This window comes from Diceros bicornis, chromosome 25, assembly GCF_020826845.1.
Source record: "Diceros bicornis minor isolate mBicDic1 chromosome 25, mDicBic1.mat.cur, whole genome shotgun sequence".
Classification (NCBI taxonomy): domain Eukaryota; kingdom Metazoa; phylum Chordata; class Mammalia; order Perissodactyla; family Rhinocerotidae; genus Diceros; species Diceros bicornis.
The window spans coordinates 43,985,502-44,011,850 of NC_080764.1; the positions used below are offsets into that span (position 1 = coordinate 43,985,502).

General features: G+C 34.4%; 1 protein-coding gene across 1 annotated transcript in view; it reads right to left on the bottom strand.

The window, feature by feature from the left end:
* Positions 1 to 261: 261 nt before the first annotated feature.
* Positions 262 to 26,349, bottom strand: part of GLIPR1L1 (GLIPR1 like 1) — a 39,348-nt gene continuing 13,260 nt past the window's right edge. Inside the window, exons 2-6 of the mRNA XM_058568801.1 lie at positions 14,662 to 14,907; positions 10,961 to 11,061; positions 6,109 to 6,197; positions 442 to 468; positions 262 to 353 (exon numbers count right to left, since the gene is read on the bottom strand). Of these exons, the coding sequence (XP_058424784.1) occupies positions 262 to 353; positions 442 to 468; positions 6,109 to 6,197; positions 10,961 to 11,061; positions 14,662 to 14,907 (555 nt within the window). The remainder of the gene's footprint in view (positions 354 to 441; positions 469 to 6,108; positions 6,198 to 10,960; positions 11,062 to 14,661; positions 14,908 to 26,349) is intronic.

Consider the following 26,349-nt stretch of genomic DNA (forward strand, 5'->3'; position numbering starts at 1 on the left):
CACATTCATGCGGTGACAGATGGCAACTAGAATTTTGGTGGTGAACACGATGTAATCTATACAGAAGTTGAAATATAATGATGTACACTTGAAATTTACATATTGTTATAAAGCAATCTTACCTCAATTAAAAAAAGACGTTAAATTTAGACAATAGACAAGAGTTTAGAAGTCTTAATAATTAAACGTATGTGAGTTACATCCAGCCATTAGTTCCTTTATTGTCACGTCTTTTGAATTTCTCTTGTATGTAAATAACAATTAAAACATTCTCAGAAGAACAGGAACTAGGTACAATGGTTTATATGCTATCCACTTAGGTGCTTTCCCATGTGGCTTCCAATTGGGATATTCTGTCAGGAAAACACAACAGTTAAGAGCTCCATGTAGTTTCAAGGGGAGGAAGTAATTGAATCAATACTGAAATATTTTGATACATACTTTTAAGTTTATCACGTTCTTTATTATCTAGAATAGAAAAAAAATAATATTATAGAATTAAAAGCATTTACTTGCTTTCCTGGCATTTTGAATAAGATAATCAACTTAGGAAACTTAGTTTGGCTTTTTAATTTAAGAAAATGCAAGCTTCCTCTCCAAATCCCACAGTACTTAAAAATCTCTGATGGCCACTGCCAAAAATGTCATGTCAACAAATATTTCTAGAATGCCTCTCATATAGAAGGCACAAAAGCCTACAATAGGCAAAATTATATACAGTAATTAACTCTATTTTTGCACTCTGCTATGCCCATTTAAAGTTTTTTAAAAGGAACATCATTCCTTCATGCTGCCTTTTGGGCACCCAGAGTCCTCTGTTGAATGTCCCCTTCACTTCTGTAGTGGCCCTTGCTCCACACTTTGCTCTACATCTTTCTCCTATCAAACTTTTCTCCTATCGAATTTTTCTCCCATATTTGCCATTTTAACAGGATCCTGCAATTTGTTAGGAATTTATTTCATTTTTTTATTCATGTATTCATTTTTGAGGGGCTACTATGTATTGGGCGTGGTTCTAGGCTTTGAATATAATGGCTATCAGGAAAAAATAAAGTTCTTTTCCTTAATGAAAAGTAAAGGGAGAAAAATCTATCATCAATTTTAAAATTGAATAAATAAATAAAAATGATCATTTCAGAGAGTGATTCGTGCTATGAAAAAATAAACTGAGTCAAATGATATAAAATAATGAGGACCTTAACTATAATAGTAGCTAAAATTTATTGAGCACTTACTTTATTTGGGGCTCAAATCATTTGTCTGATTTGTCATACAAATACTCTTACTCACCTCCTGAGTTAAGCCATCTGACTCCAAGGCCTAAACCTTTAACTACCATTATGCTACAGCTCCTTAAAAAAGAAGTCAACAAAGCTAAAAGTTGGCTTCTATAGAAAATGGTGAACAAAAAAGAGAAAAAGGACAAATCAAAAGTCATAGGACTTAAATAAATGGAACAGAACAGAACAGAGATAAAAATACAAGAGAATTTCATTAAAACTTGGATAAAACAGAAATTTGCTAATTTTCACCCAGAAGCTGAATATCACATAACACTTAAAAAAATTAAATCAGTAATTAAAAATCTACCAACACACACACCCACACAGCAGAACAAAGTCATTTTACAGAAAACTTCTCCCACACATTCAAAAAATAAATAATTAGAATCTTACATAAATTGTAACCAAAATATTAAAAGAAGTAATGTTCCCAATTTTCAACTTCTTTTATGAGACTACTTCAACCTTGAAGTCAAAATCATATGAGAAGAAATGAAGAAGGAAAATTACGGACCAATCATAATTCTAAAATTAAATGCAAAAATTGTAAGTAGAACATTAACAAGAATCTAGCCATCTACAAAAGAAACCTCATGCCAAATTGGATTTATCATGAGGATGAAAGAACAGTTTAAAATTGTATTTCCAGGTCATCACTTAACTCTTGGTACCTATATGAAAGTATAGATCTCACTGGTTAAGTTGTATACATTAAATATATGTACAGCTTTTGATAGTCAATTATACCTCAATACAGTGATTTAAAAAATAACAACAAGGAAAATAATAAATAAACAAAATGGAATTAGGAAATAGTGTGACAAAAAATAGATTGTAAAAATTAAAAAACCACCATGTACCTACCTCTTTACAATATTATTTATTTTATTATTTGTATACAATATTATTTTTATTACAATAATTTGAAAATGTTAGTGAAATGGACCCATATTGAAAAAAAATTTGTATTTACTCAAAGAGGAATTTAAACACAAGTAAATTTTTAAAAATTATAGTTACAAACTAATACTTTTAAAATGATTTCCAAAAAGAAAAAAAAAAAAGAAATCCTTTGATGTAGTTTACAACATTAAAACATTAAAGGAGGGCCGGCCCTGTGGCTTGGTGGTTAAGTGTGCGCACTCTGCTACTGGCGGCCCGGGTTTGGATCCTGGGCGTGCACCGAGGCACTGCTTCTCCAACTATGCTGAGGCCACGTCCCATATACAGCAACTAGAAGGATGTGCAACTATGACATACAACTATCTACTGGGGCTTTGGGGGAAAAAAAGGAGGAGGATTGGCAATAGATGTTAGCTCAGAGCCGGTCTTCCTCAGCAAAAAGAGGAGGATTAGCATGGATGTTAGCTCAGGGCTGATCTTCCTCACAAAAAAAATAAATAAATAAAAATTAAAGGAAAAAAATTTGGGATCATTTTAAGAGAGGCAGAAAAAACATCTGCTAAAATTAAACATTCATTCAAGATTAAAAGCTCATAAGCAAAATAAGGACAAGAGAAAATTTCCATAACCTGGCAATGAGGACTCATAAAAACCAATCTAAAGCAAATATGCATAATGGTGAAACATTATTTTTAAGGTCAAGAACAAGAGAATGGTATCTACTATTATAGCTTATGTTCAACATCGCACTAGAGGATTCACTGACTATTAATATTAGTAAAATAAATAACTGACAAAGATTAGAAGAAAGAACAAAACTTGCATTTTTTACAGATAACGTTTGTCATTATAGAAAATCCAAGAGAATCAACAAATTATTAGAAATAATAAGAGAATTCAGTAAGATTCCTGGATAGTAGACTAATATAAAAAATGTATATTTCTATAAATCAGGAGAAATTAATAAGGAAACATAATTTTAAAATACTATTTATAATAGCAACAAATACATGTTACCAAAGAATCTAATGTGACATGTAAGACCTTTACTGAGAACATTTCAAAATTTAACTGAAGACATTTAAAAAACCCAAATAAACCATCTTTATTAATGGAAATAGTCAATGCTGTAAAGATGCTAATTCTTCCCAAATTTATCTATAAATTCAATGTAATTCAAACCAAAATTTCAAGGTCGTCTGTGGAATTGATAAGCTTATCTTAACATTAATATGCAAAAGCAAAGGGCCAAGAATAGCCAAATAATTTCTGAATAATTTGGAAAAGGAACAAGTTGTGGAAACCCTCCTACCAGGTATCAAAGCTTATTGTAGCCTTTGCAGCTTGTGTGGTGCTGTCTTGGAGACCCATTGTCAATAGCTGCTTCAATCTCCATGATGGAGTAGTTTGTGACAGATAGAAGCTCTCATCAAACACAACTAGAAAATCCATATAACATAGAACAAAACAATGTTTAAGAGCATCAGCGATTTGCTGAAGCAACCAAGACTGGAGGATCAAGATTTCAGAGCAGGAGATCCATAGTGAGGTGGGCTGATGTTAGGAAAGCTGTTCTTTCCCTGGGGCCTTTCGTTGATTCCGGGCCCAGGTCTAGGTCTGAAAATCTGGGCTTTGCCTAGGTAGAGGTCAATTTCTGGGAAACAGAGAAATCAGCAGAGTTTTTGCTGGCCTTGCAGGGCTAGAGAGATAAAATTAGAGAATTGAGTAGTTCAAGATCCAGGTGAGAGGTAGAGGTGGAAGAAATGGGCCCAAGAGATATCCATTTTGTACTCACACTATTTGTTTAATTTTGAAACTATGAGGGACAGGAGGCTAAAAACCTCTGGAAATCAAAGCAGATTTTTCAGTAGTTTCAGCTTGGTAAAGCAATAAGGACTGGGGTTCAGAACCTACCAGAGAAAGGCAACAATGAACACACCAGTCTCTCAGTGGAAAGCCCCAGACATCTACACCCTTGGAACAGGGGCAAACAGGTAGACTGAGCCTTAGATTCTAACTAGCCTCGACTAAGTTGTGTGTGGATTAAGGTGAAAAAGCCTAACTCCATCTGTTCAGCAGAGGAAAAGGCAGAACTCTCTACATTTTTGTTTTACGCATGTTGTTAGGTGTTTAATAAAAACTTATTAGGCTGTTTCCAAAATCTATTGCTATGAAACAAACTTCCAAAACATAATGGCTTAAAAGCATAAAAATTATTATTTCTCACAATTATCTGGGTTGGCTGGCTCTACTAGGCAATTCCTCTGCTATATGTAGTGTCATCAGGGTTCAATGACATGGTTGTATGTAGCTGGAGCTCAGTTGGGGTTGAGACAGAAAGATGACCTCTCCTCTTCAGGGCCTTTCTCAGTGTGACTCTCCAGCGGGGGAGCATGGATTTCTTGATAACGCTGGGGGGCTTCCAAAAGAGCAAAAGCCGAAGCTGCCAGGTCTCTTAAAGGCCAGGCCCAGAATGGGCACAATATCAGGTCCTTATTCAAGGGGAGGAAAGACAGTCTCCCTTCCTGATGGGAGGCATGGCATGGGTGTAAAGGAGGGGAGGAATCGTTGGTGGCCATCTTTAAAGACAATTCACCACACCAAGAAATGGAGCATATTACCAAAACCAAGAGAAAACAAAACAGTCTTGCAACTAAAAACAGACCCACAGGTGATCCAGATGCTGGGGTTTTTGGAAAGAGGTTGGAATGTTTGTGGGTAGAGATGATGGGGCTTACTACGTCAAAGAGAGGATAACAAAAACTATGGCAGGAGAGAGAGGCCAGAGCCAGATCACGCTGGGCTTGTGGGCTGCATGGTCTGGAGTCAGATGTTTCTTTAACTGCAGTAGGAAGCAGTTGAGGAATTTTAAGAAAAGAAGTGATTTGATCTGATTTTCCTTATGTAAAACAGTTTGGAGTAGGAAGATAAGTGGGAGACTGTAGTGGTTTAGGTGGAAAATGACAGTGGCTTAGATACGGGGCAGGAAGAGGAGGTGAAAAGTGTATCGTTATCTTTATATCCCTTGACTGGAAAACATTAGTTTGCAAATACGAGATACACAATAAATTTATTTTTTTAAATGCTTTGAAAGAAATCTGAAAACAGAGGGACCATACTTCCAATTCATTCTTTAATTGAAATATAATATGAATATAGAAACATGCATACCTCATAAATGGAAAGACTGATGAATTATTACAAAGTGAGCATGCCCAGGTAACCACAGGATAGGTCCAGAAAGTCCTTCTGGAATCCTCTTCTAATTACTACCTCCTCTTTCCTCTCCAAAGGTAACCAATATCCTGACTCCAAATGTAGATTAGTTTTGCCTGATCTTGAACCTTACATAAACGGAATCACTTAATATGCATTCTTTCCGGGTTGGTCTGCTTTCATGGCACCACATCTTTGTAACAATTTTCAAATCATCTCTCTTCACCCATTTCACTCTGTTCTCAATCAAGAGTTTACACACTTATTATTAAAAAGTGTCTTTGTTCTGAGAACCAAAGGCTGGTGATGGAAGAGAAACATATTAGTTATGAATCACAATGTGGACATTGATTAATGTATTGCTTCTGAATAAGTCACTATTTCAATAATAAGTAATAAAGGAGGTGAACGGAAGAAAATACACATTAGAAACACTTCAATCACTGTTATGTTGAGTGCAGCAGCAAACTGGATCACTTCTGCCTCCCTCCTTTCTGCCCTTAAGCCTGAGAGGGAAAAGAATCAGTGAAGAAGGGAGGGGCCATCTGAGTTTAGATACGATACTTTATGACAAATAATTTATATCATATAGCAGCAATAAAGTCTTGTCCATAAATTCTCTATAAGCTTGAGGAGCCAAATTTTAAAATATAATGAGTTTGCTCTCCCAGTAGAATGTTACGATTATTTTTTTCCTTTGGCTTACGGCAGAGCTTGTTTCCGCAAGTATCTCCTTCTGCACACTTAGAGCAGGATACTCCTTTAGAGTAAGGGGCCACATTTCGATAATTTCCTCTGTAAAAAAGAGCAACAGTGATTAGCCAAAAGGCTATTAATTTCTCTAATTTTGTGCATGCATTTATGCAAGTTGTTTTGGTCACTCACTAAGTCATGAATGTTGAAATGGAAAAATAACTTTTATCCCAATTTTATGCTCATTTCTTTTATAAAAAGAAACTATTAAAACTGTTCTTTACAGCATATCCCTAATCCATATGGCAATTATATTCTTGACTATTCTATAGAACACAAATTAGATGTGAACCCAATATAATTATGCATGTGACAGCCACAAAGTTTTTGTTGTAAACACTATGATTACCTCTTGCTTTTGTAAATGGAATAAGCAAAATTTAAACTGCACATGGAAACATATGCTTTATGGTTTAATTTAAAAGTACAATACCATAGTCCTTATCTAGTTCTATCTGATGATGTATCAAAAAGATGCGGCAGCTATTATGCCTACTTTTCAATAATATAAGCTGACACATTCTAACAAACCTCTTTTTTTTCCCATCTCTGTGGAAGACTTAAAAAAGTGTTACTTACCTAGAGTACACAAAGAAAAATGTTAATAACATGAGTAGTATTCCACTAAAGAATATGCCACCATTTATTTATCCATTCATCCATTGATGGACATTTGAGTTTTCTAGTTTTTGGCTATTAAAAATAAAGTTACTATGTACATTTTGAACATTCATATATAAGTCTTTATATGGACATACATTTCCTTGGATAAATACCTAGGAGTGGAATAAATAGATCATATAGTAGGTGCATCTTTAACTTTTTAAGAAACTGCTACACTGTTTTTACAAAGTAGTTGTAACACTTTATATTCCCACCAACAATGTGTAGGAATTCTAGCCTTAGGATTTGGAATGGCCAGTGTTTAGCCATTCTAATTGCTGTGTAGTGGTATTCATTGTGATTTTAATTTGTATTTCCCTAACAGTCAATTATTTTGAGTATTTTTTCATGTGCTTATTTTCCATCTGCAAATCTTGTTAATCTTTTGTCCTTTTTTGTTGTTGTTGAGTTTTAAGTTTTCCTAATATTGATCTGTGGGAGTTCTTCCTATACTCTCAGTATGAGTCCTTTATCCTATGTTTTGCAAAGACTTTCCTCCGGTCTGTGGCTTGTCTTTTCATTCTCTTATCAGTGCCTTTCAATAGCAGTAATTTTTAATTTTAATGAAATCCAATATATCAATTTATTCTCTTATGGATCAGGCTTTTGTTGTGGTAGCTAAAAAAATCATTGGCTATCTTAATGTCACAAAAGTTTCACCTATGTTTTCTTCTAAAACTTTTATAGTTTTAGGTTTTACATTTAGGTCTATGATCTATTTTGAGTTAATTTTTAAAGGTTATGTACATCCAAGATTACTTTTGTTTTTTATATATGAATGACAAGTTGTTCCACCACCATTTGTTGAAAAATCTTTTTTCCACTGCATTGTGCATGTGTGAAAAATCAGTTGAACATATGTGGTCAATCATGTGTGGGTTTATTTCTAGACTCTGTATTCTGTTCCACTGACCTATTTGTCTAACTTTACATCAATGTTGTAATTATTCTAGCTTTAATAATTCTTAAAAACAATAATGTTAGCCCTTAAAATTTGTTGTTGTTTTTTTTTCCACAGTTGTTTTGGCTATTCTAAGTCCTTTGCATTTCAATATGAATTTTATGATCAGTTTGTCAATTTCTACAATAAAATCCTGCTGGGATTTTTATTGGGATTATATTGAATCTATAGATCAAGTCAATGAAAAATTACATCTTAGCAGTATTGTCTTTTAACCCATTAATAAGGTGCATCTCTCTAATTATTTGTGTCTTTGTTAATTTCTCTCATAAATATTATGTAGTTTTCAGTGTACAGGTCTTTCATGTTTTCTGCCAGATTTATCCCTAGATAATTTATATTTTTGATGCTATTACACATGGTATTGTTATTTTAATTCAATTTATGATTGTTCATTGCTAGCATATGGACATGTAATTGAGTTTTGTATATTAATTTTATATCCTGAAAAACTGCTACACTTATTAGTTCTACAAGAGTTTTCATAGATTCTGTTGAATTTGTTATATAGACCTACAGACCAGCAGTCAGCACAATATGGCTCATAGGTCAAATCTGGCCTGTGATCTTTTTTATGCAGTCTGTGACCTAAGAATTGGTTTTTTTATGTTTTTAAGGAGTTATTTAAAACAAAGATGAATATGTAACAGAAAGTACGTGGCATGCAAAGCCTAGCATATTTACTGTCTGTACTTTACAGAAAAAGTACAGCAAAAGTACTGTCTGATACTTTACAGAAAAATTTTTTACTATTTGTATAATGTTACATATAGGTTTTTCATAGATGCTCTTTATTAGGTTTAACAAGTTCCCTTCTATTTCTAGTTTGCCAGGAACTTTTATCAAGAATGAATGTTTGGCCTTTTCTCTATTGTGATGATCATATGATCTTTATTTTTATTTTTATTTTATTCATATGGTGAATTACATTCATTCATTTTAGAATGTTAAACCAACTCTATGTTCCTGGAATAAACTCCATTTGGACAAGGCATATTATGCTTTTACTATATTGTGGGATTCAATTGCTAAATTTTGTTTAGAATTTTTGTACCTGTGCTCATAAGAGATATTGCTCTGTAATTTTCTTTACATTTTATGTCTCCTTTGTAACTTGTGTGTTTTCAGGAATTTTTCTGCTTCATCTAAGTTGACTCTTGATTAATTAACTCCTTTATCATTTTGAAATGGCCTTCTTTATCCCTGGTAATATTCTTTGCTCTAAAATCCACATTATCTGATATTAATGTAGACTCTGCAGCTTTCTTTTGGCTAATGTTAGCATAGTAAATCTTTTTCCATTCCTTTGCTTTTAATCTATTTGTGTCTTTATATTTAAAATATGCTTTTTGTAGACAGAATATAATTGGTTCTCAATTTCTGATCCAGTCTTGCAATCTCCGCCTTTTCATTTGGGTGTTTGTACCATTTACATTTGATGTGATATTGACATAGTTAAGTTTGAAGCTGTCATCTTCTTATTTATTCTATTTGTCTCATCTGTCATTTGTTCCCCTTTTCCTCTTTTCCTGCCTTCCTTTGGGTTAATTGAATATATTTTAAAATTTAATTTTACCTGCTTTGTTGGCTTATTAGCTATTACTCTTTGGTTATTTTAGTAGTTACTTTAGGATTTATAGTATGCATCTTTTACTTATCACAGTCAAGTTAAATTATTCCACTTAACATAGAGTAGAAGAACCTTAAGGTAATATACTTCCATTTTCCCTCTCAGCCTTTATGCTATAGTTATCATGGGTTTTAATTTACATACGTTATAACCCTCACAATACATTGCTATTATCTTTGATTAAACAATTATCTTCCAAAGAGAATTAAATAAGAAAAACATCCTATATATGTACCCATGTAGTTACCACTTCCCGGGGTCTGCAGACATCTTTATTTCACTTTTATTTTTGAAAGATATTTTCATAGGATATAGAATTCTTGGTTGACAGTTCTTTTTCTTTCACTATTTAAAGATATTGCTGTCTTCTCTCTTGCATTTCTTGCAATGAGAAATCTGCTGTCATCCTTAGCTTTGTCCCTCTGTATGTAACATGTTCTCTGGCTGCTTTTAAGATTTTCTCTTTATTACTGATTTTGAAAATTTTGATTATAAGGTGAGTTGGTGTAGTTTGCTTTATGTTTCTTGTGATTAGGGTTTGTTAAGCTTTTTAGTGCTGTGAGTTTATAATTTTCCTTAAGCTTGGAAAGTTTTGGGCCATATTTCTTCAAATATTTTTCTGTTCCCTCTTTCAGGAAATCAGTTCCTACTAAAGTTATCTCACAGCTAACTGATGCTCTTTTTATCTTTTTTGGATTCATTTTTCTCTGTGTATTCTATTTTGGATGATAATAAATAAGTGTTCAGTAGTTCTGCAATTTCTATGGTATTTATAAAAATTGTACTCTGCCCAAGCTTTAAGCCTATGTATTTGTCATTCTTGTTTTTGCTTCTAACCAAGAGGGAATGGAAGAAAATACAGAAAGAGATATATACATTTGTACCTCTTCATAGCAATTTTGGCATATCTCAGCTCTTTTTTGCCAATCCTGTATATTTATTCTTTGCTTATGTTTTCATCTTTTGTACATTTTATTTTGAAGTTTTTGTTTGTTAAAGAGTTGGATTATTAACTGATTTTATCTTTTTCCTTGGACAGATCTATTGGGATTAGAGTTCTAGAATTTCATTTTTGGAGACTCCCATTAGGCTAATGTTATATTTCCATTTTGATATGCAGTTATCAGCAAGACAATTAAAAATTATGTATTCTTTTCTTAGAAGAATGTGCTTTTCACCATCATTCTCAATCATTTACTCATTGAAGTTATGTTATATTATATTAGAGGAGCACCTGCCAACCTATTTTGTGTTCCAATATTTAGGTAATACCGTGGCAATGTATTTTATATTACCTTTTTTTTAAATTAGCAAACAATCTTCATCATTGTCACTCTCCAGTTTAAATACTTCAAGACAGGTATAATTTTTTACGTGAGATAATATTCTCTTACTATCTTCTATTTTCATCTATTTCTTTTGATTAGCATTATAGAGGGAGACTTCACTTAACAAAAATAAACTTGTCTCTTTAGTATAAGATACAATTTTTGGAAACAATTCTTAACATGTATTTCAATTTAAAATATTTTTAATAGCAAAATAACTTACGCAGGTCCATAGTTACATACAAATACTGCAGATGGAGCTTTCCCAGGGTTAGAACAAACTGTAATTGCACAACCAACTTTATATGAATTGGCCCACACTACCTATAAGGAAAGGAATTTTAAAATAAAATATGCAAAATAACTCTATGCAAACAATACATTGTGAGAACAGGTATAATCTTTGTCATGCTACAAAAAAATGAATGTACATAACTATTTATTGGCTATTTTTTCCTTAATTTCTAATATTTAGTTTAAAACCGTTATTTTGTTAAGGCTGCTTTCATGAGTGCTACCTATTTTTTCCTCACTGATAATTCTCATAAATCAAAATATAATATATAGCCAAAATCATAATTTCTTCTAGATGATTTATGAAATATATTTTTATTTTATTCATGGACATATCATACAAACAATATTAAAATCAGACTATAAATGAAAACAATAATTACCTTATTTCTTTTTCTCAGAAAAATTCTACCTAGTTTATGATCACATTTTAAATTTTGTGGTCTTAACCATATTATTACCTTTGGCAAGTCATAAGAGACAGATAGAGATTATGAACATATTGAGTTTATTGCAAAAAAAAAAAAGCCTTCCATAGGGATGATGAATCTTTATTTTTGTCTAGTTGCAAAGAATAGAAAATTTATTCAAAAGGAAGAAGATTCCTACAGAAAACCAGCCATGGGGAGAGAGATAAGGAAGTGAAGAATATTACTATTTCTTTGTGACAACAATAGAATGAAATTTTTCTCCATTTCCCAAATAAACGAAGGGAAAATACTGACTTACTCCATTTGGACAACAAAATAATCCACGTAAAGTTGATAGGGATTTTGACAACATAAGTGAATTTTCTGAAATTTATTTTACAATTCAATTAATGAAATGTATTAACATACTTTATAAACTGATGTATTAGTAACTATTTCCCATGGCCTGGGTGTAGCCAGAATCAACAGTTCTGCAAAATATATTTTAATGGCTCTTTAATGCCTGAGAGGCAGCAAAGTGCAATAAAAAGCACAGTAAATCGAGAAGTAAGAGATGAGTTTTGCTTCTAACCATGTGTGTGGTTTTGGAGAATGTTCCCACTTAATAAAATGAGATTAAGCTAGATCTTTAAAAGATCTCTTCCCTTTTGAATGTTTTAGAAAGTTAATAAATTATACGACTACTGGTATATATATTTTCAAGAAATCATGTTTAAAAATTTGGTTCATGAATAACTGACTATACCATGAAATTCTATTTGCTTAATATATCTAAACTGTGATTCTTTGTTGGCTTTGGGAATGATAAAAATAAATATTGACTATATATGGGTTAAAAATGTATTGCTTTCATTAAAGGGACTAGATGTAACATTAATACAAACATTGGTTGTGATTTCAATATGAATATCTGCAGATGATAAATGCAAGAAATTTTTAGCTCATTTTCTTTAGAACATTAAGCAATACAGAATAGTTGAACCAATAAGAAGAATGCACCCATTCCTAATTATTTAAGCATATATGTAAATTAGCCAATGAGGAATGAGCTCTCATTTCTGACGTAGCAATGCCAAGGGAGAAGGGGTATCTGGGAACAGGTTCCTTTTTCCTTGCAACAGTAGAGGAGACAAAGGATTATATAAAGGCTAGGACTCAGCCTTGATGTCACATTAAGGATATTGCATTCTGCTTGCTGTCAGGACACCTGACATTTGATTCCATTCTCTCAATTTTCCCAGCAGTAGCCAAACTATATTTTTTGCCAACAACATATACCCTGAGAAGGGTTTCCCGACTTACAGCATCCTGTTCTTGGACAAAGAGCAAAGAGAAGGGGAGCATGGAAGCTGCTAATTTCTTTGTTCGGTGCACCTCTGATAAAAATGACTTGCTTTAAGACACTATATGTTAGTTCAACTTATACAGATGAATAAGTTTGGAAAAGAAAGTTGGCTCTTTCTATTGCTTAAATGGACCCTTCTAAGAGCTCAGTGCCATGCCTAGATTAGCTTGGCTAAAAAGTGACTTCTACTTCTCACCAAATCTCCCATTTGAAACAACCAAAAGAATTGGAAAAATTATAGGAAATAATGTTTTTCAAGATACTGGACATCAGGCAACAAAGGATAATGCCCCCTGAGAGTTGGGGGGAAAAGATGTGAGCTGTACAATTGTCCCAGCTTATTGCTTTCAGAGAGTTTCCAGGCCATGGCTTGGGGGAGGGTGGTGGGGAGGGTAGTGAGGAAATCAGAAGAAGCATGATGGATTCACATAGTTGAGAGACAGAGTTGAGAGTATGGGGTGACCAAGGAGGCAGGAACTCAGAGAGGGTAGTACGAGAGAGGTGAAAATCTTACAGTGACACAACCGTGGTGCTCTGCAGGGCATGCTCATCATCAATTCAGCAGAGCAGTGATCAGAGCATGCATGTGAAGAACCTACTCTAGGCCTGGCAAAGAACCACCCATAAAAACCAGAGGAAAGAGTACCGAGGCTTACACCGGGCCTGTGAGGCTTACACCAGAGGAAAGAATACCGAGGCTTACACCGGGAAAAGGGCCTGTTCCCACTAGCCCTTCATACTTTCTGGGGCATTGGGTAGAGTGTGCAGAAGAATCTTGCCTCACTGGTGAAAGATAATTAGCCTTAGACTAAACACTGCTTTCATTCCATCCAACATATTTTAAAAGCAGGAACCAAAAGGATCAAACAAATTCCAGATAACTGTATCCCAGTTCAACAATATTTATCTAGCATCCAACAAGGCAAAATTTACAAAGTTGGGACTATAATAAAATTTACCTAACATGGTAAGAAGCAGGAAAATTTGACCCATAATGAAGAAGAAAAATCAGTCCATTGAAACTAACCCAGAACTAACATAGATGCTAGGATTAGCAGGGAAAACATTAAAATAATTATAACTGCATCTCATATGGGTAGAAAGCTAGATGAAAGATTAAACATACTGGGTATAGTCACTGATAATATAAAAAAGACAAAAATCAAACTTAGAGATGTAAACTTTAATGTCTAAGATGAAAAATAAATGAAATGTCATTTATAGCAGATTAAACATTACAAGGAAAAGATTAGTGAATTTAAAGATATAGAAATAAGACTATCAGAAATTAATTACAGAGAAAAAAATTTCAAGAAAAAAGAGAAGAGATCATCAGTCAACTGTGGGGAAACTTCAAGTGGCCTTCTACATGGGTAACTGGACTCTGGGAAGAGAGGAGTGAGGGAGAGTGACAGAAATAGTTCAAGAAACAATGGCCAACATTTTTCCAAATTTGATGTCAACTATAGCCCTACAGTTACAAGAATCTCAGTAACTGCAGCACAAAACACATGAAGAAAACTGCAGTACATTATTATGAAATTGCTCAAGACCTGTAATAAAGGAGAAATTGTAAAGGCAGTCAGAGAAAAAAGATACATTAGTACAGAGGAATAAAGAAAAGGATTACAGAAGACTTCTTGTTGGAAACAATGCAAGTGAGATGACCGTGGAGTACCATTTCTAAAGTTCAGGAAAGGAACAATACTTGCTACGTAGAGTTCTATCCACAGTAAAAATATCTTCCAAATGAAGGTGAGTTTTCCATAAACTCAAAAGAAAATGCTAAGAAGGTTGTCTTGTGATTGAAATGTGCATAAATAAGAACTAATCAATAAAGTGTCAAATATTTACCTGTGTATAATGGCCACAAACTTTGGAACATGACAAATTATTAATATTATAAAATTGATCTTCCTTGTACCAAGAAACAATAGCAGATCTTGGTGTAAATATGCTGAATGCACCTAACCACAGGTTTTCTCCCACATGATGAAAAGTTGGATGGCACGCATGTGATTTTGATAGACAGGTGTTGTGTTGGAATTTGCACTTTTTTGTCCACGCCTTAGCAGTCCTCGCTAAACCTTCATCCCAAGTCTGAAAGACAAAAATAATTTAAATTGAATTCTGCATATTTGTTTGGATTAAAGTTATTCTAATAATTGTAATAATTAAGTTTTGTTTAAATTTATTATTTTAATAAAATATAGTTTTTCTTTGGTATTTATTATGTTCATAGTTAGTCATTTCTTTTTAGTTCTGCTTCAGAAACACTTACTTAGTACTCACTCAATCACAGTTCATCTTTGTATTTCCAGGACCTAGGAGATGGCCTCGTGCAGTAGAGGCACTCAACAAATACATCTGAATGTGATTCAAATAAGTCAGAGTTCATCGACTAGTAATTCAGAAGGTCATACAAATATATCATAAGTAAAGGATGAGTGCCCATTTATAATTTAAAAGAGAAAAAGCCTCTCAGCACTGTAAGAATAAAATCCCCTTAATTTGATCAAGTGTATCTACAAAAAAAAAACCTACAACAAGCATCAATATACAACGGTGAAATAATGAAAGCTTTCCCCTAAGATTGGGAATGAAACAAGATGTCTCATTATTTCTATTTAAAATCATACTGGAGGTTAGGTAGTATAATAAAATATGTGAGCTGTAAATATATAAGACAAAAGATACACCATGTATAATGAATCTCTCATTTTTCACACATGACTGGTACATAGAAAATTCAAGTGAATACACAAACCTATAAGAAATAAGTGAAATTATCAAAGTTGCCAGGTACCAGGAAAATATACAAAATTGTATTTCCATATACACTCCAGAAACAAATAGCTTCAAAAATATCAAATATGTATAAATAATTCTAATAAATGATTTTTAAAAGATCTGTACAGGGGCCGGCCCTGTGGCCTAGCAGTTAAGTGTGCGCGCTCCGCTGCTGGCAGCCCAGGTTCGCATCCTGGGCGCGCACTGACGCACTGCTTGTCAGGCCATGCTGTGGCAGCGTCCCATATAAAGTGGAGGAAGATGGGCACAGATGTTAGCCCAGAGCCAGTCTCCCTCAGCAAAAAGAGGAGGATTGGCATGGATGTTAGCTCAGGGCTGATCTTCCTCACAAAAAAAAAAAAAAGATCTCTACACTGAAAACTACAAAACATCACTAAGAGAAATTTTAAAAGACTTAAATGGAGAAAGATAAAATGTTCATGGACTTGAATCTTCAATATTGATCTTGATATTTAATTCATTTCTAATGAAAATCCAAGTAGCTTTTTTTTTTTTTGCTGGAAATTGCTTATAAAATTTGTATGGAAATTCAAAGAACCAATAATAACTAAGACAATCTTTAAAAAGTAAAGCAAAGTTAGAAGACTTACTCTACCATATATCAAGACATTATAAAGCCATCTTAAGACATTGTGGTCTTGGCACAAAGGTAGACAAAGAGCCCAATGGAACAGAAACAGTTTTGACAAAAGTGACACTGTCTTAAGGTAGCTATTATTAGCAAGATGAGTTTTAAAAATATTTTTATTTTAAATTACTTCTAGATTCACAAGTAGTTACAAAAATAGTACACAGAGGTCTTGTGTAAACTTCACCTTATTTCCCAATTGGTAATGTTTTATGTAACTATAGAACAATATCAAAATCAAGAAATTGACATTGGTACTATTTACAGACCTTAAGATTACAATAGATTTACATGCATTCATTTGTGTATGTGTGTGTAGTTTTATGCAATTTTATCACATGTGTAAATTGAAGTAACTACCCGCACAATCAAGATACATAACTATTCCATCACCACAGTGATCCCTCATGCTAATCCTTTAAGTCTTACTCACTCATTCCCCCACCCTATGCCTAACCCCTGGCATCACTAATGTGTTCTCCATCTCTGTAATTTTGTCATTTCAAGAATGCTATATAAATAGAATCCCCACAGTATGTAACCATTTTAAAATTGGGTTTTTTTCACTCAGCATAATTCCCTTGAAATCTATCCACACTGTTTCATGTGTCAATAGTTTATTCCTCTTTACTGCTAAGTAGTATTCTACAGTATGGATGTACCACAGTTAGTTTACCTATTGATGGGAATTTGGATGTTTACAAGTTTGGGCTATTACAAATAAAAGCTGCAATGAACATGTGTAAACAGGTTTTTGTGTAGCAATAAGTCTCCCTTTTTCTAGGAAAAAAGGAAAAGGGAAAAGTACCCAGGAGGGTGATTGCTGGATCATATGGTAAGTGTACATTTAGTTTTTTAGAATGAAAGTGCCAAACTGTTTTCCAGAGTGCCTGCACTTGTTATATATTCCCACCAGCAAAATATGACAGATATAGTTTTTCCACATCCTCTCCAGTATTTGGTATTGTCACTATTTTTTATTTTAACTTTTCTAACTGGTGTGTAGTGACATCATATTGTGGTTATAATTTGCGTTTCCCTAACAGTTAACAATGTTGAACACATTTTCATGTGCTTTTTTTCCATCTGTATATCCCTGTGGTGAAATGTCGGTTCAGACTTTTGTTCATTTTCTAGCTGAATCATTTTTTTTACTGTTGAGTTTTGAGAGTTCTTTATATATTCTAGACAGTTCTTTCTGAGACAAGTGGTTTGTATATACTTTCTTCCACTCTGTAGCTTGTCTTTTCATCTCTTAACAGGATATTTTAAAGAGCAGAAGTTTTTAATTTTGATGAGGTTCAATTTATTGACTTCTTCCTTTCTAGCTTGTGGTTTTGGTGTGATGTCTAATCACAGTAATCCACCATATTAGGAAGCCTTATCTAGCTGTAGGTCTTGTGGATTTTCTCCACTTTTTCTTCTAAAAGTTTTGTAGTTTTATATTTTGCATTTAAATATGTGATTCATTTTGTGTTAATTTTTGTGTAAGGTGTAAAGTTTAAAGCAAAGTTCACTTTTGTTTTTTCTTTGCTTATGTCAAATGTGTGTAGAGTTGTTCATGGTATGTGTCTGCAGGATCTATAATAATATCCCTGATTCATTCCTGATATTGGTAATTTGTACCATTGTATATTTTATTGATCTTTTCAAAGAATCAACTTTTTATTCCATTGATTTTTTTTCTATCATTTTTCTGTTTGCAACTTCATTGATTTCTCCTCTTCATTATTTCCTTCCTTCTGCATGATTATTTTGCTTTTTGTTTTCTTGTTTCTTTGGGTAGAATTTATATTACCCATTTAAGAGCTTTCTTCTTTTCTCATGCAACCGTTTAGTGCTATACGTTTCCCTCTCAGCACTGCCTCAGCTGCATTGTATAGGTTTTGATATATTGTGTTCAATATGTATTTTTAAAATTTTCCTTGAGACTTTCTCTTCGATCCACAGATTACTTTCAAATGTCTTTAATTTCCAAGTGTTTAAAGAGTTACTTGTTATCTTTGTGCAGTAGATTTCTGGTTTGATTTCATTGTGTTCTGAGAACATACTCTATATAATTTCAATTCTCCTGAATTTGATGTTTTTATTTTAAGGCTCAAGATATGGTCAATCTTCGTTAATAATGTTCCATAGGCACTTGATAAGAATGTGTGCTCTCTAGTTGTTGAGTGTTCTATAAATGTCAATTAGATCCTAGTTGATTAATGGTATTAAGCTCTATATCCTTGCTGATCTTCTGATTGTTGAAAGAAGAGTGTTGGAATCTCTAAATGTAATTGACGACTTTTCTTTCAGTTATATCAGCTTTCCTTCCTGTATTTTAAAGGTCTGTTGTTTGGGGCATACAAATTTTTTATTACAATTTTTGTGATGGATTGATCATTTTATCATTATGTAATGTCATTCTCTGTCCCTGGTAATTTTCTTTGCTCTGAAATCTACTTTATCTGGTATTAATAAAGTGAGTCTGCTCTCTTTTGATTGACATTTTCATGACATGTCTTACTCTATCCTTTTACTTTCAACCTACCTATATCATTATTTTTGAAGTGAGTTTCTTGGTTACAGCATATTGTTAGCTCCTATTTATTTGTTTGTTTTTAATCCATTCTGCCAATCTCTATTTTTAATTGATATATTTAGACTGTTTACATTTAATGTACTTATTGATAAGTTAAAGCATGTCTACCATTTTGTTTATTTTTCATTTGATCTCTCATTTTTCATTCCTGTTTCACTCTTCCTGTCTTCCTGTGAACTACTTGAACATTATTTAGAATTCCACTTTGATTTATTCAGTGTTTTTCAGTATGTATATATATTTTTGTGTGTGTGTGTGAGGAAGATTAGCCCTGAGCTAACATCTGTTGCAAATCCTCCTCTTTTTTTGCTGAGGAAGACTGGCCCTGGGCTAACATCTGTGCCCATCCTCCTCCACTTCATATGTGATGACGCCACAGCATGGCTTGACAATCAGTGTGTTGGTGCGCGCCAGGGTTGCGAACCCACGAACCCCCAGCTGCCGAAGCAGAGCTCGTGAACTTAACTGCTATGCCACCAGGCTGGCCCCCCAGTATATATCTTTATATAGCTGTTTTAATGGTTGCTACAGGTATTACATAATATATGTACTTATCACAAACTACTGGTGTCAGCATTTTACCAGTTTGAATGAAATGTAGAAATATTACTTCCTTTAGGTCCCTTTACCACTCACTCCACCAATAATATAATTATCTTAAATATTTCTTCTAAATACATTAAGAACCCTATCAATGTTATAATTTTTGCTTCAATTGTCAAACACAATTTAGAAAACATAAGAGAATAGTTTATTTACCTACATTTTTACTCTTTGCCTTGTTCTTTCTTCATTACTAATGTTCCAAGAGACCTGTTTTATCATTATCTTAATTTTAAAGAATTTTCCTTAGCTATTCTTTTGGAGTAGGTCTGCTCATGACAAATTATCTTAGTTCTCCTGAATTTGAGAATGTCTTAATTTCACCTTCATTCCTGAAGCCTATTTTCTTTGGATAGAATTCTTGGTTCTTCTTTGAACTTGAACTTGAAAGTGAAATTTAAAATGTTGTTCCACTTCCTTCTGGCCTCCAAGGGTATGTTTTATGGCATTGAAATTGTTGTTTTACTATAGAAAATGCATTGTTTCTCTCCACCTGCTTTTAAGTTTTTTTTTTCTTTGTCTTAAGTTTTCTGAAGTTTGATTATGATGTATCTTGGCATGAATTTCTTGAAGTTCATCATATTTGGGCTTCACTCAGATTTATTGTTTATGTCTTTACCCAAATTTTAGAAATTCCCAACCACTATTTCTTAGAATATTTGTTTTACCCCTCCCCATCTTTCTCCATTCCTTCTGGGACTCCAATGACATGAATGTTAGATATTTTGTTATTGTCCCATAGAACCCTGATGTTCTGTTCATTTCTTTTTTCAGTCCATTTTCTCTCTGTTGCTCAGATTTGGCAATTTCTATTGTTCTATTTTCAAGTTCACTGATTTTTCCTTTGTCGTATTCATTCTGCTATTGAGCCCATCCAATGAGTTTTTAATTTGGTTATTATATCTTTCAGTTGTAAAATTTCCACTTGAGTCTTCTTTATAACTTCCATTTCCTTGCTGAGACTTCCTATTTTTTCATTTGTTTTAAGTATTTTTACATATATAATTTCTCTTTGAAGCATTTTTATGATGACTACCTTAAAATACTTGTCAGAGAGGGGCTGGCACGGTGGCGCAAGCAGTTAAGTGCGCGGGCTCCGCTGTGGCGGCCCGGGGTTCACCGGTTTGGATCCCGGGTGCGCACCGACGCACTGCTTGGCAAGCCATGCTGTGGCAGTGTCCCATATAAAGTGGAGGAAGATGGGCACAGATGATAGCCCAGGGCCAGTCTTCCTTAGCAAAAAAAAAAAAAAAAGAGGAGGATTGGCAGATGTTAGCTCAGGGCTGATCATTCTCACAAAATAAAATAAAATAAAATAAATTTAAAAAAATACTTGTCAGATAATTCTAATATCTGTGTCATTGGGTGCTAACATCTGTTGTCTTTTTGCATTCACACTGAGATTTTCCTGGTTCTTGGTCTGATGAGTGATTTTTTAGTGTCTTTGACATTTTGAGTTTTATGTTATGAGACTCTAGATCTTATTTAATCCTCCTGTTTTAGCAGATCTTCACTGACATTGCACATTGCTCCACTGGGAGAAATAGGGCACCAACTGTTTGTCACTGGTTGATGGGTGAAAGTCCAGGCTCTCCACTTACTCTTATTAACTTCACTGTGGGGAGGGATGCCTTGTTACCACTGGAGGGAGATGGACATCCAGGCTCCCTCTTTGCTTCTGCTGATATCATCCCATGGGGAGAGGAAGGGGTGCCTTGTTATCACCAGGTGGGGATGAAAATCTAAGCTCCCTAGTTGGCCTCTGCCAACATTACAGGAGAGGGAGGGGTACCTCATTACCACGGGATGGAGCTGGAAGTCCTCACTCCCCATCTGGGCTACACCGATACCATGGGGGGTTGTGAGAGCCACGTCATCACTGCTGGGTGGTAGTGAAAGTCCAGGCTCCATGCTTGGCCTCCTCTGACACCACCATGGCTGGGAGGGGGAGGCACACCTCGTTACTGCCTGGTGGTGGCTGGAAGTCCCCTCACTTAGCCTCTTCTGACACAACAGTGGTAGAGAGGAGGTGGGAGGGGTGCCTCATTAGTGTCAGGCAAGGATGGTAGTCTATGTTCTCCACTTGGCCTTGGCTGAAAAGGACAGGAGAGTTGTTTTTTCTCGTGTTGTTTGTCCAGATTAGGATGGTTAGTGGAAACAAGGTTTCTGCCTTACTAGGCTGCCCTTTTCCTGGTTCTCTGGCAAGAGAGAGCAGACTTTTCTTGAGGCTTTTGTTTTCTGCATCCATTGACATTTCTGGGTTTCAGGCTTCTTTGTACCTAATCCAGGATATACAGGAGTCAAAAAGGAAATCCAGGGAACTCACCTTGTGTCATTCCTTGAGTCTTGGAGTCTCTAGCTAATCTGTCTTCTTTCTTCTTTCCAACTTTAAAAGTCTTCTTATATTTGTTTTATATATAATATCTAAGGTTTTTAGCTGTACTTAATGGCAGAGATAGGGTAAATGGATCTACTCCATCTTGTCAGGAAGTTCTTTGCTTATTGTATTTTCCATTCCTGTCTCCACAACTCCAAAGAAGACATTCCCAACAGGTAGATAGACTCCCTATAATTCCTTGCCTCCTCAAGAATTTTGGCACGGCAGAAAGTTTAAGTTGCTAAAAATAAAGGCTACTCCCAGTATCAGAATCACAGCCTTGAGCATACAGCAAGATTTCAGAGGGGATGGTAGGATGATGGACTAGGAAGGTAGGATATCTAACATGGATCCCCAGCCTCCATCAAGAGTTCTGTGCTATAGGACTGCGATGGGAGCAGCTGCACGTCCCAACCTGGACAGACAATGTCACTGGCATCCCAGTGGTGACTAGTTTGGAAGGACAGTGATGTTTATTGACTTGATTCCTAAAGACACTTCCTTTATCTTTTGGAACAAAGACTCCAGGGTTGTCGGATAATAATGGAGGAAGAGGAGTCCCCAAAATGTTAAAGATTACATTTTTAACCCCTTTGTCAATGTGTAGACTAAAAATTAAATTGAAGTTGATGTAATGAAAATAAATAAATGTTATTTTATTTCCATTTTAAGATTGTAGATTTAAATTCATACTACTAACTTCACTGGTTAATTTCCTATATTCTTTTTTTTTGACATTTTAATCACTCATTTTCCTTCAAACTACAAAAATAGTTGTATCAAAAATTTTGTTTTCAGTAGCCAAGAGAGATTTCACCAGCTCCCAGGGGATGGTTCATAATTTACTCTTCTGAAAAAGGAATAAACTGATGATGAGTTCTCATATACCACCCTCCATCAAAAATTATACATACTTGGAACACGTAAAATACCACAAAGACAGAACCTCCATTTTCCTCACAGTTACTGTGAGGCAGATACAATTCAGAACCAAACAAACAAGAAATCAACAACAGCCAACAAATGTTTTCAAGTCAGGTCTTTTTACTTAATATATTCCTAGCTACAGCTTTTATGCAATTCATTTCTTTTCCAAGATATCTCAGTTTAGCTATAAACTCTAGAAAACTTTACCTCCCCATAAGCCTGTGAGAGTCCCAACCTTTTGCCTGAATCATTGGGAGAGTTCTCTGCTTTAAAAGAAAAAAAAAAAGGCTACCTTAAATCTGGAATATATTTTAAGAGAAAAATATTAATTAAAACATAGTTCTAATGTAGAATAGCTTGTACCAAATCATCCCCTATCCAAAGTATGGTATAAGAAAAGATTATTCTATCATTCTAATTAAGACCTAGTCTTAATATCCAAATGGTAAACACTATGGCCTTGAAAGAGTAGGAATTAATATCTGATGGCTAAGGAATTATATGCATTCAAAACATGTATTTCAAGCCAGTTCGAACACACATAGTGTGTATATACAAATTGTAATTACCTAAATGTGAGTATAACTAAAAGCATCTATTTGCATTTTAGAATTCCTAAGGACTCTATTTATAATTAAAGCTCATTTTTTCCTGATTGAACAATGTAATTAAAAATCTTTCTAAAAAATCTATTTTCATTACCCCTTAGATCTGACAGTGATTTCACCTAAAACTTAATTGCTATTAAGTCTCTGGCCCTAGGGAAAACATTTTATTGAGCAATATTCTGCCTTAACTTGTAAACAAAAGAATTTGACATGCTTATAGACATAAATTTTAAAAAGCCCAATAACCTGTCTTATGCCTAGTAACTAGTAACTCCAGTACACTCCAGAAGCTCTTCTAACCGAAATCTCTCATATTATGAATTATATTTATATAACCAAAGCTTCTTACACACAAGGAAGAAAAAGCCCACTGAGAAATTCTTCAAAATACAAACTAAAAACAAAGATAATTGTAATAGTTTCATCTGATGGAGAGTTCCCACACGATCCTTTTTAATAATATGCTCATATAATCATGATGCTTCTGCTTGTGCTGTGGCAAGAAACATTATATTGTGCACAGGGTTGGGGGCAGGAGGGTGTTGGGATGTATCAGTATGCTACTGAAGAGTTTACGCTATACACGAGTAGTATAAAAAGAATGATGTTGAGCAATAAATAGTATATTAGTCAATGTTCAAAACTTCCTGAAAGGCCTGTAAGAAATAATGCAAATAACAAAAATAATACTTTAAACAAATGAACTTATTGAGGTATAATTGATAAGAAGAACTGCACATATTAACGTGTACAATTTGATGAGTTTGGACATATGCAAACACCATGATACCAATACCACAATCAAGGTAATAGACATAATCAATACTTCTCAGAGTTTCCTTGTCTCTCTTTGTTTTTGTGGTAAGAATACTTAACATGAGATATACCTGCTCACAAAGTTTGAAGTGCACCATACCATATCATGAACTACAGACATTATGCTATATGGAAGATATCTAGAACTTATCTAACATAACTAATATAACTGAAAATTTATACCCTTTGAATAACAATTCCCCAATTCCCCCACCCTCCCACTTCCCAGCCCCTGGCAACTACTACTGTATTGTCTGCTTCTATGAGTTTGACTATTTTAGATACCTCAAATAAGTGGAATCATGCAGTATTTGTCTATCTATAGCTGCCTTATTTCACTTAGCATTATGTCCTGCAGGTTATTCCATAGTGTCACAAATGGCAGGATTTCCTTCTTTTTAAAGGCTGAATAATATTCCATTGTATGTATATAACACATTTTCTTTATCCATTTATCTATTGATGGACCTTTGGGTTGTTTCTATAGATTGCCTGTTGTGAATAAGGCTGCAAGGAACATGGGAGTGCAGATATCCCTTCAAGATAGTGATTTCAATTTTTTTGGATACATACTCAGAAGTAGGATTTATGGATTATATGGTATTTCTATTTTTAATTTCTTGAGTAATCTCCAAACTGTTTTCCATAACTGCAGCAAAATTTTACACTCCCACCAACAGTGTACAACAGTTCCAAATTCTTAACAACCTTGCCAACATTTGTTATCTTAAAATTTATTTGTGTTGTTATTAGTTACTCCAGCGTAACAAACATCTGCAATTAAGAACAACAATCTGAATATAAAACTCATATTAATTCAACAAAAAGTGGGGTCGAAATGAGAAGCTAAACCTTTTACTTTTAGAATAGCAAGAGAATCTGCAGACACCCTCTTATTCTTTCTTATTCATCATATTTGTTGTTAGTGCTGTTGAGTCCATTCCAACTCCTAGCAACCCTGTGTACAGCAGAGTTGAACCCTGCCTGGTCTTTTCGCTCCATCCTCTCATTTTCTGGTGCTATATCTGACAGTGCTCTGCTGCTATTCATAGCCAATTTTTTTGGAAGTTGGTGGCCAGGTCCTTCTTCCTAATCTGAAACTCTGCTGAAACCTGTCCACCATGGGTGATCTTGCTGGTATTTGAAATACCAGTGGCATAGCTTTCAGCATCACAGCAACACACAGCTGCCACAGTATGACAACTGACAGCTGAGTGGTGTGGTTCCCTGACCAGGACACGAACTCAGGCTGCAGTGATGAGAGTACCGAATCTCTACCACTAGACTACTAGGGCTGGCTGTTCTTCACATTAGTAAAGCAATTATCCAATGAATGACTTTGGAAGCTCTTGTTATACTGCTTGTCAATGAGCTAGCTCGGGTTGGGGGTCCCCCCTTGTCCCAGCAAGAGAGGTTGAATTATAACTCACCTTCTCTACAACCTGTACAGGTAAGAAATAAAACTCTTTCATTAAGCCACTGAGATTTCAGCGTTTACTTCATACCACAGCCTAGCCTTGCCTCTTATAAAACTTACTACTGGAAGTAGGGTGCAGCCGTAATAAAAATCTAAACTCATGCCACCCTGAGACCTAGGTAGGAAGGATCCCTGCCTGAGTCTAGATTTTATAGGACATCACATATTATAACACATACACACACACACACACAATTTATCATAAAAGATTCTTCTCATTCTAACCTTAGCATAGGTTCAATGTGACCCAAGACACTGAATGTCTCCATCTTTTGCCACGTTTTAAAACAAAAGGATCTATATATGAACGGTAAATAGGTTTGTGAATATTGTTGCCAGTGACACTGGAGACAGACACTGCTTCAGAGTCCAAAAAAGATTTGAACTATGGAAGCTCTTAGGTACAAGAAAAGATCAACTTTCCTTTTCTTTCAGCATGAAAGCAGTAGATTCTTGCATAATATGATACTGTTTAGCAGTACTCCTGAAGATCTGTTTCCTCACTTCTCTCCTCATGTTTCCATCTTGGGGGTAAAGGGCGCATTTTGCAATGGTAACCATTTCCATGACTGTTAAGTAGGGATAAATGTAGATCTGTATGTTACCTAAGTAAAGCATGACATCAGTTCTTTACATTGACCGCTAGATGGACATGAGCACTAGAATAGTGAATAATTTTATATTTATAAAAATATATAAGAAGACAATTGA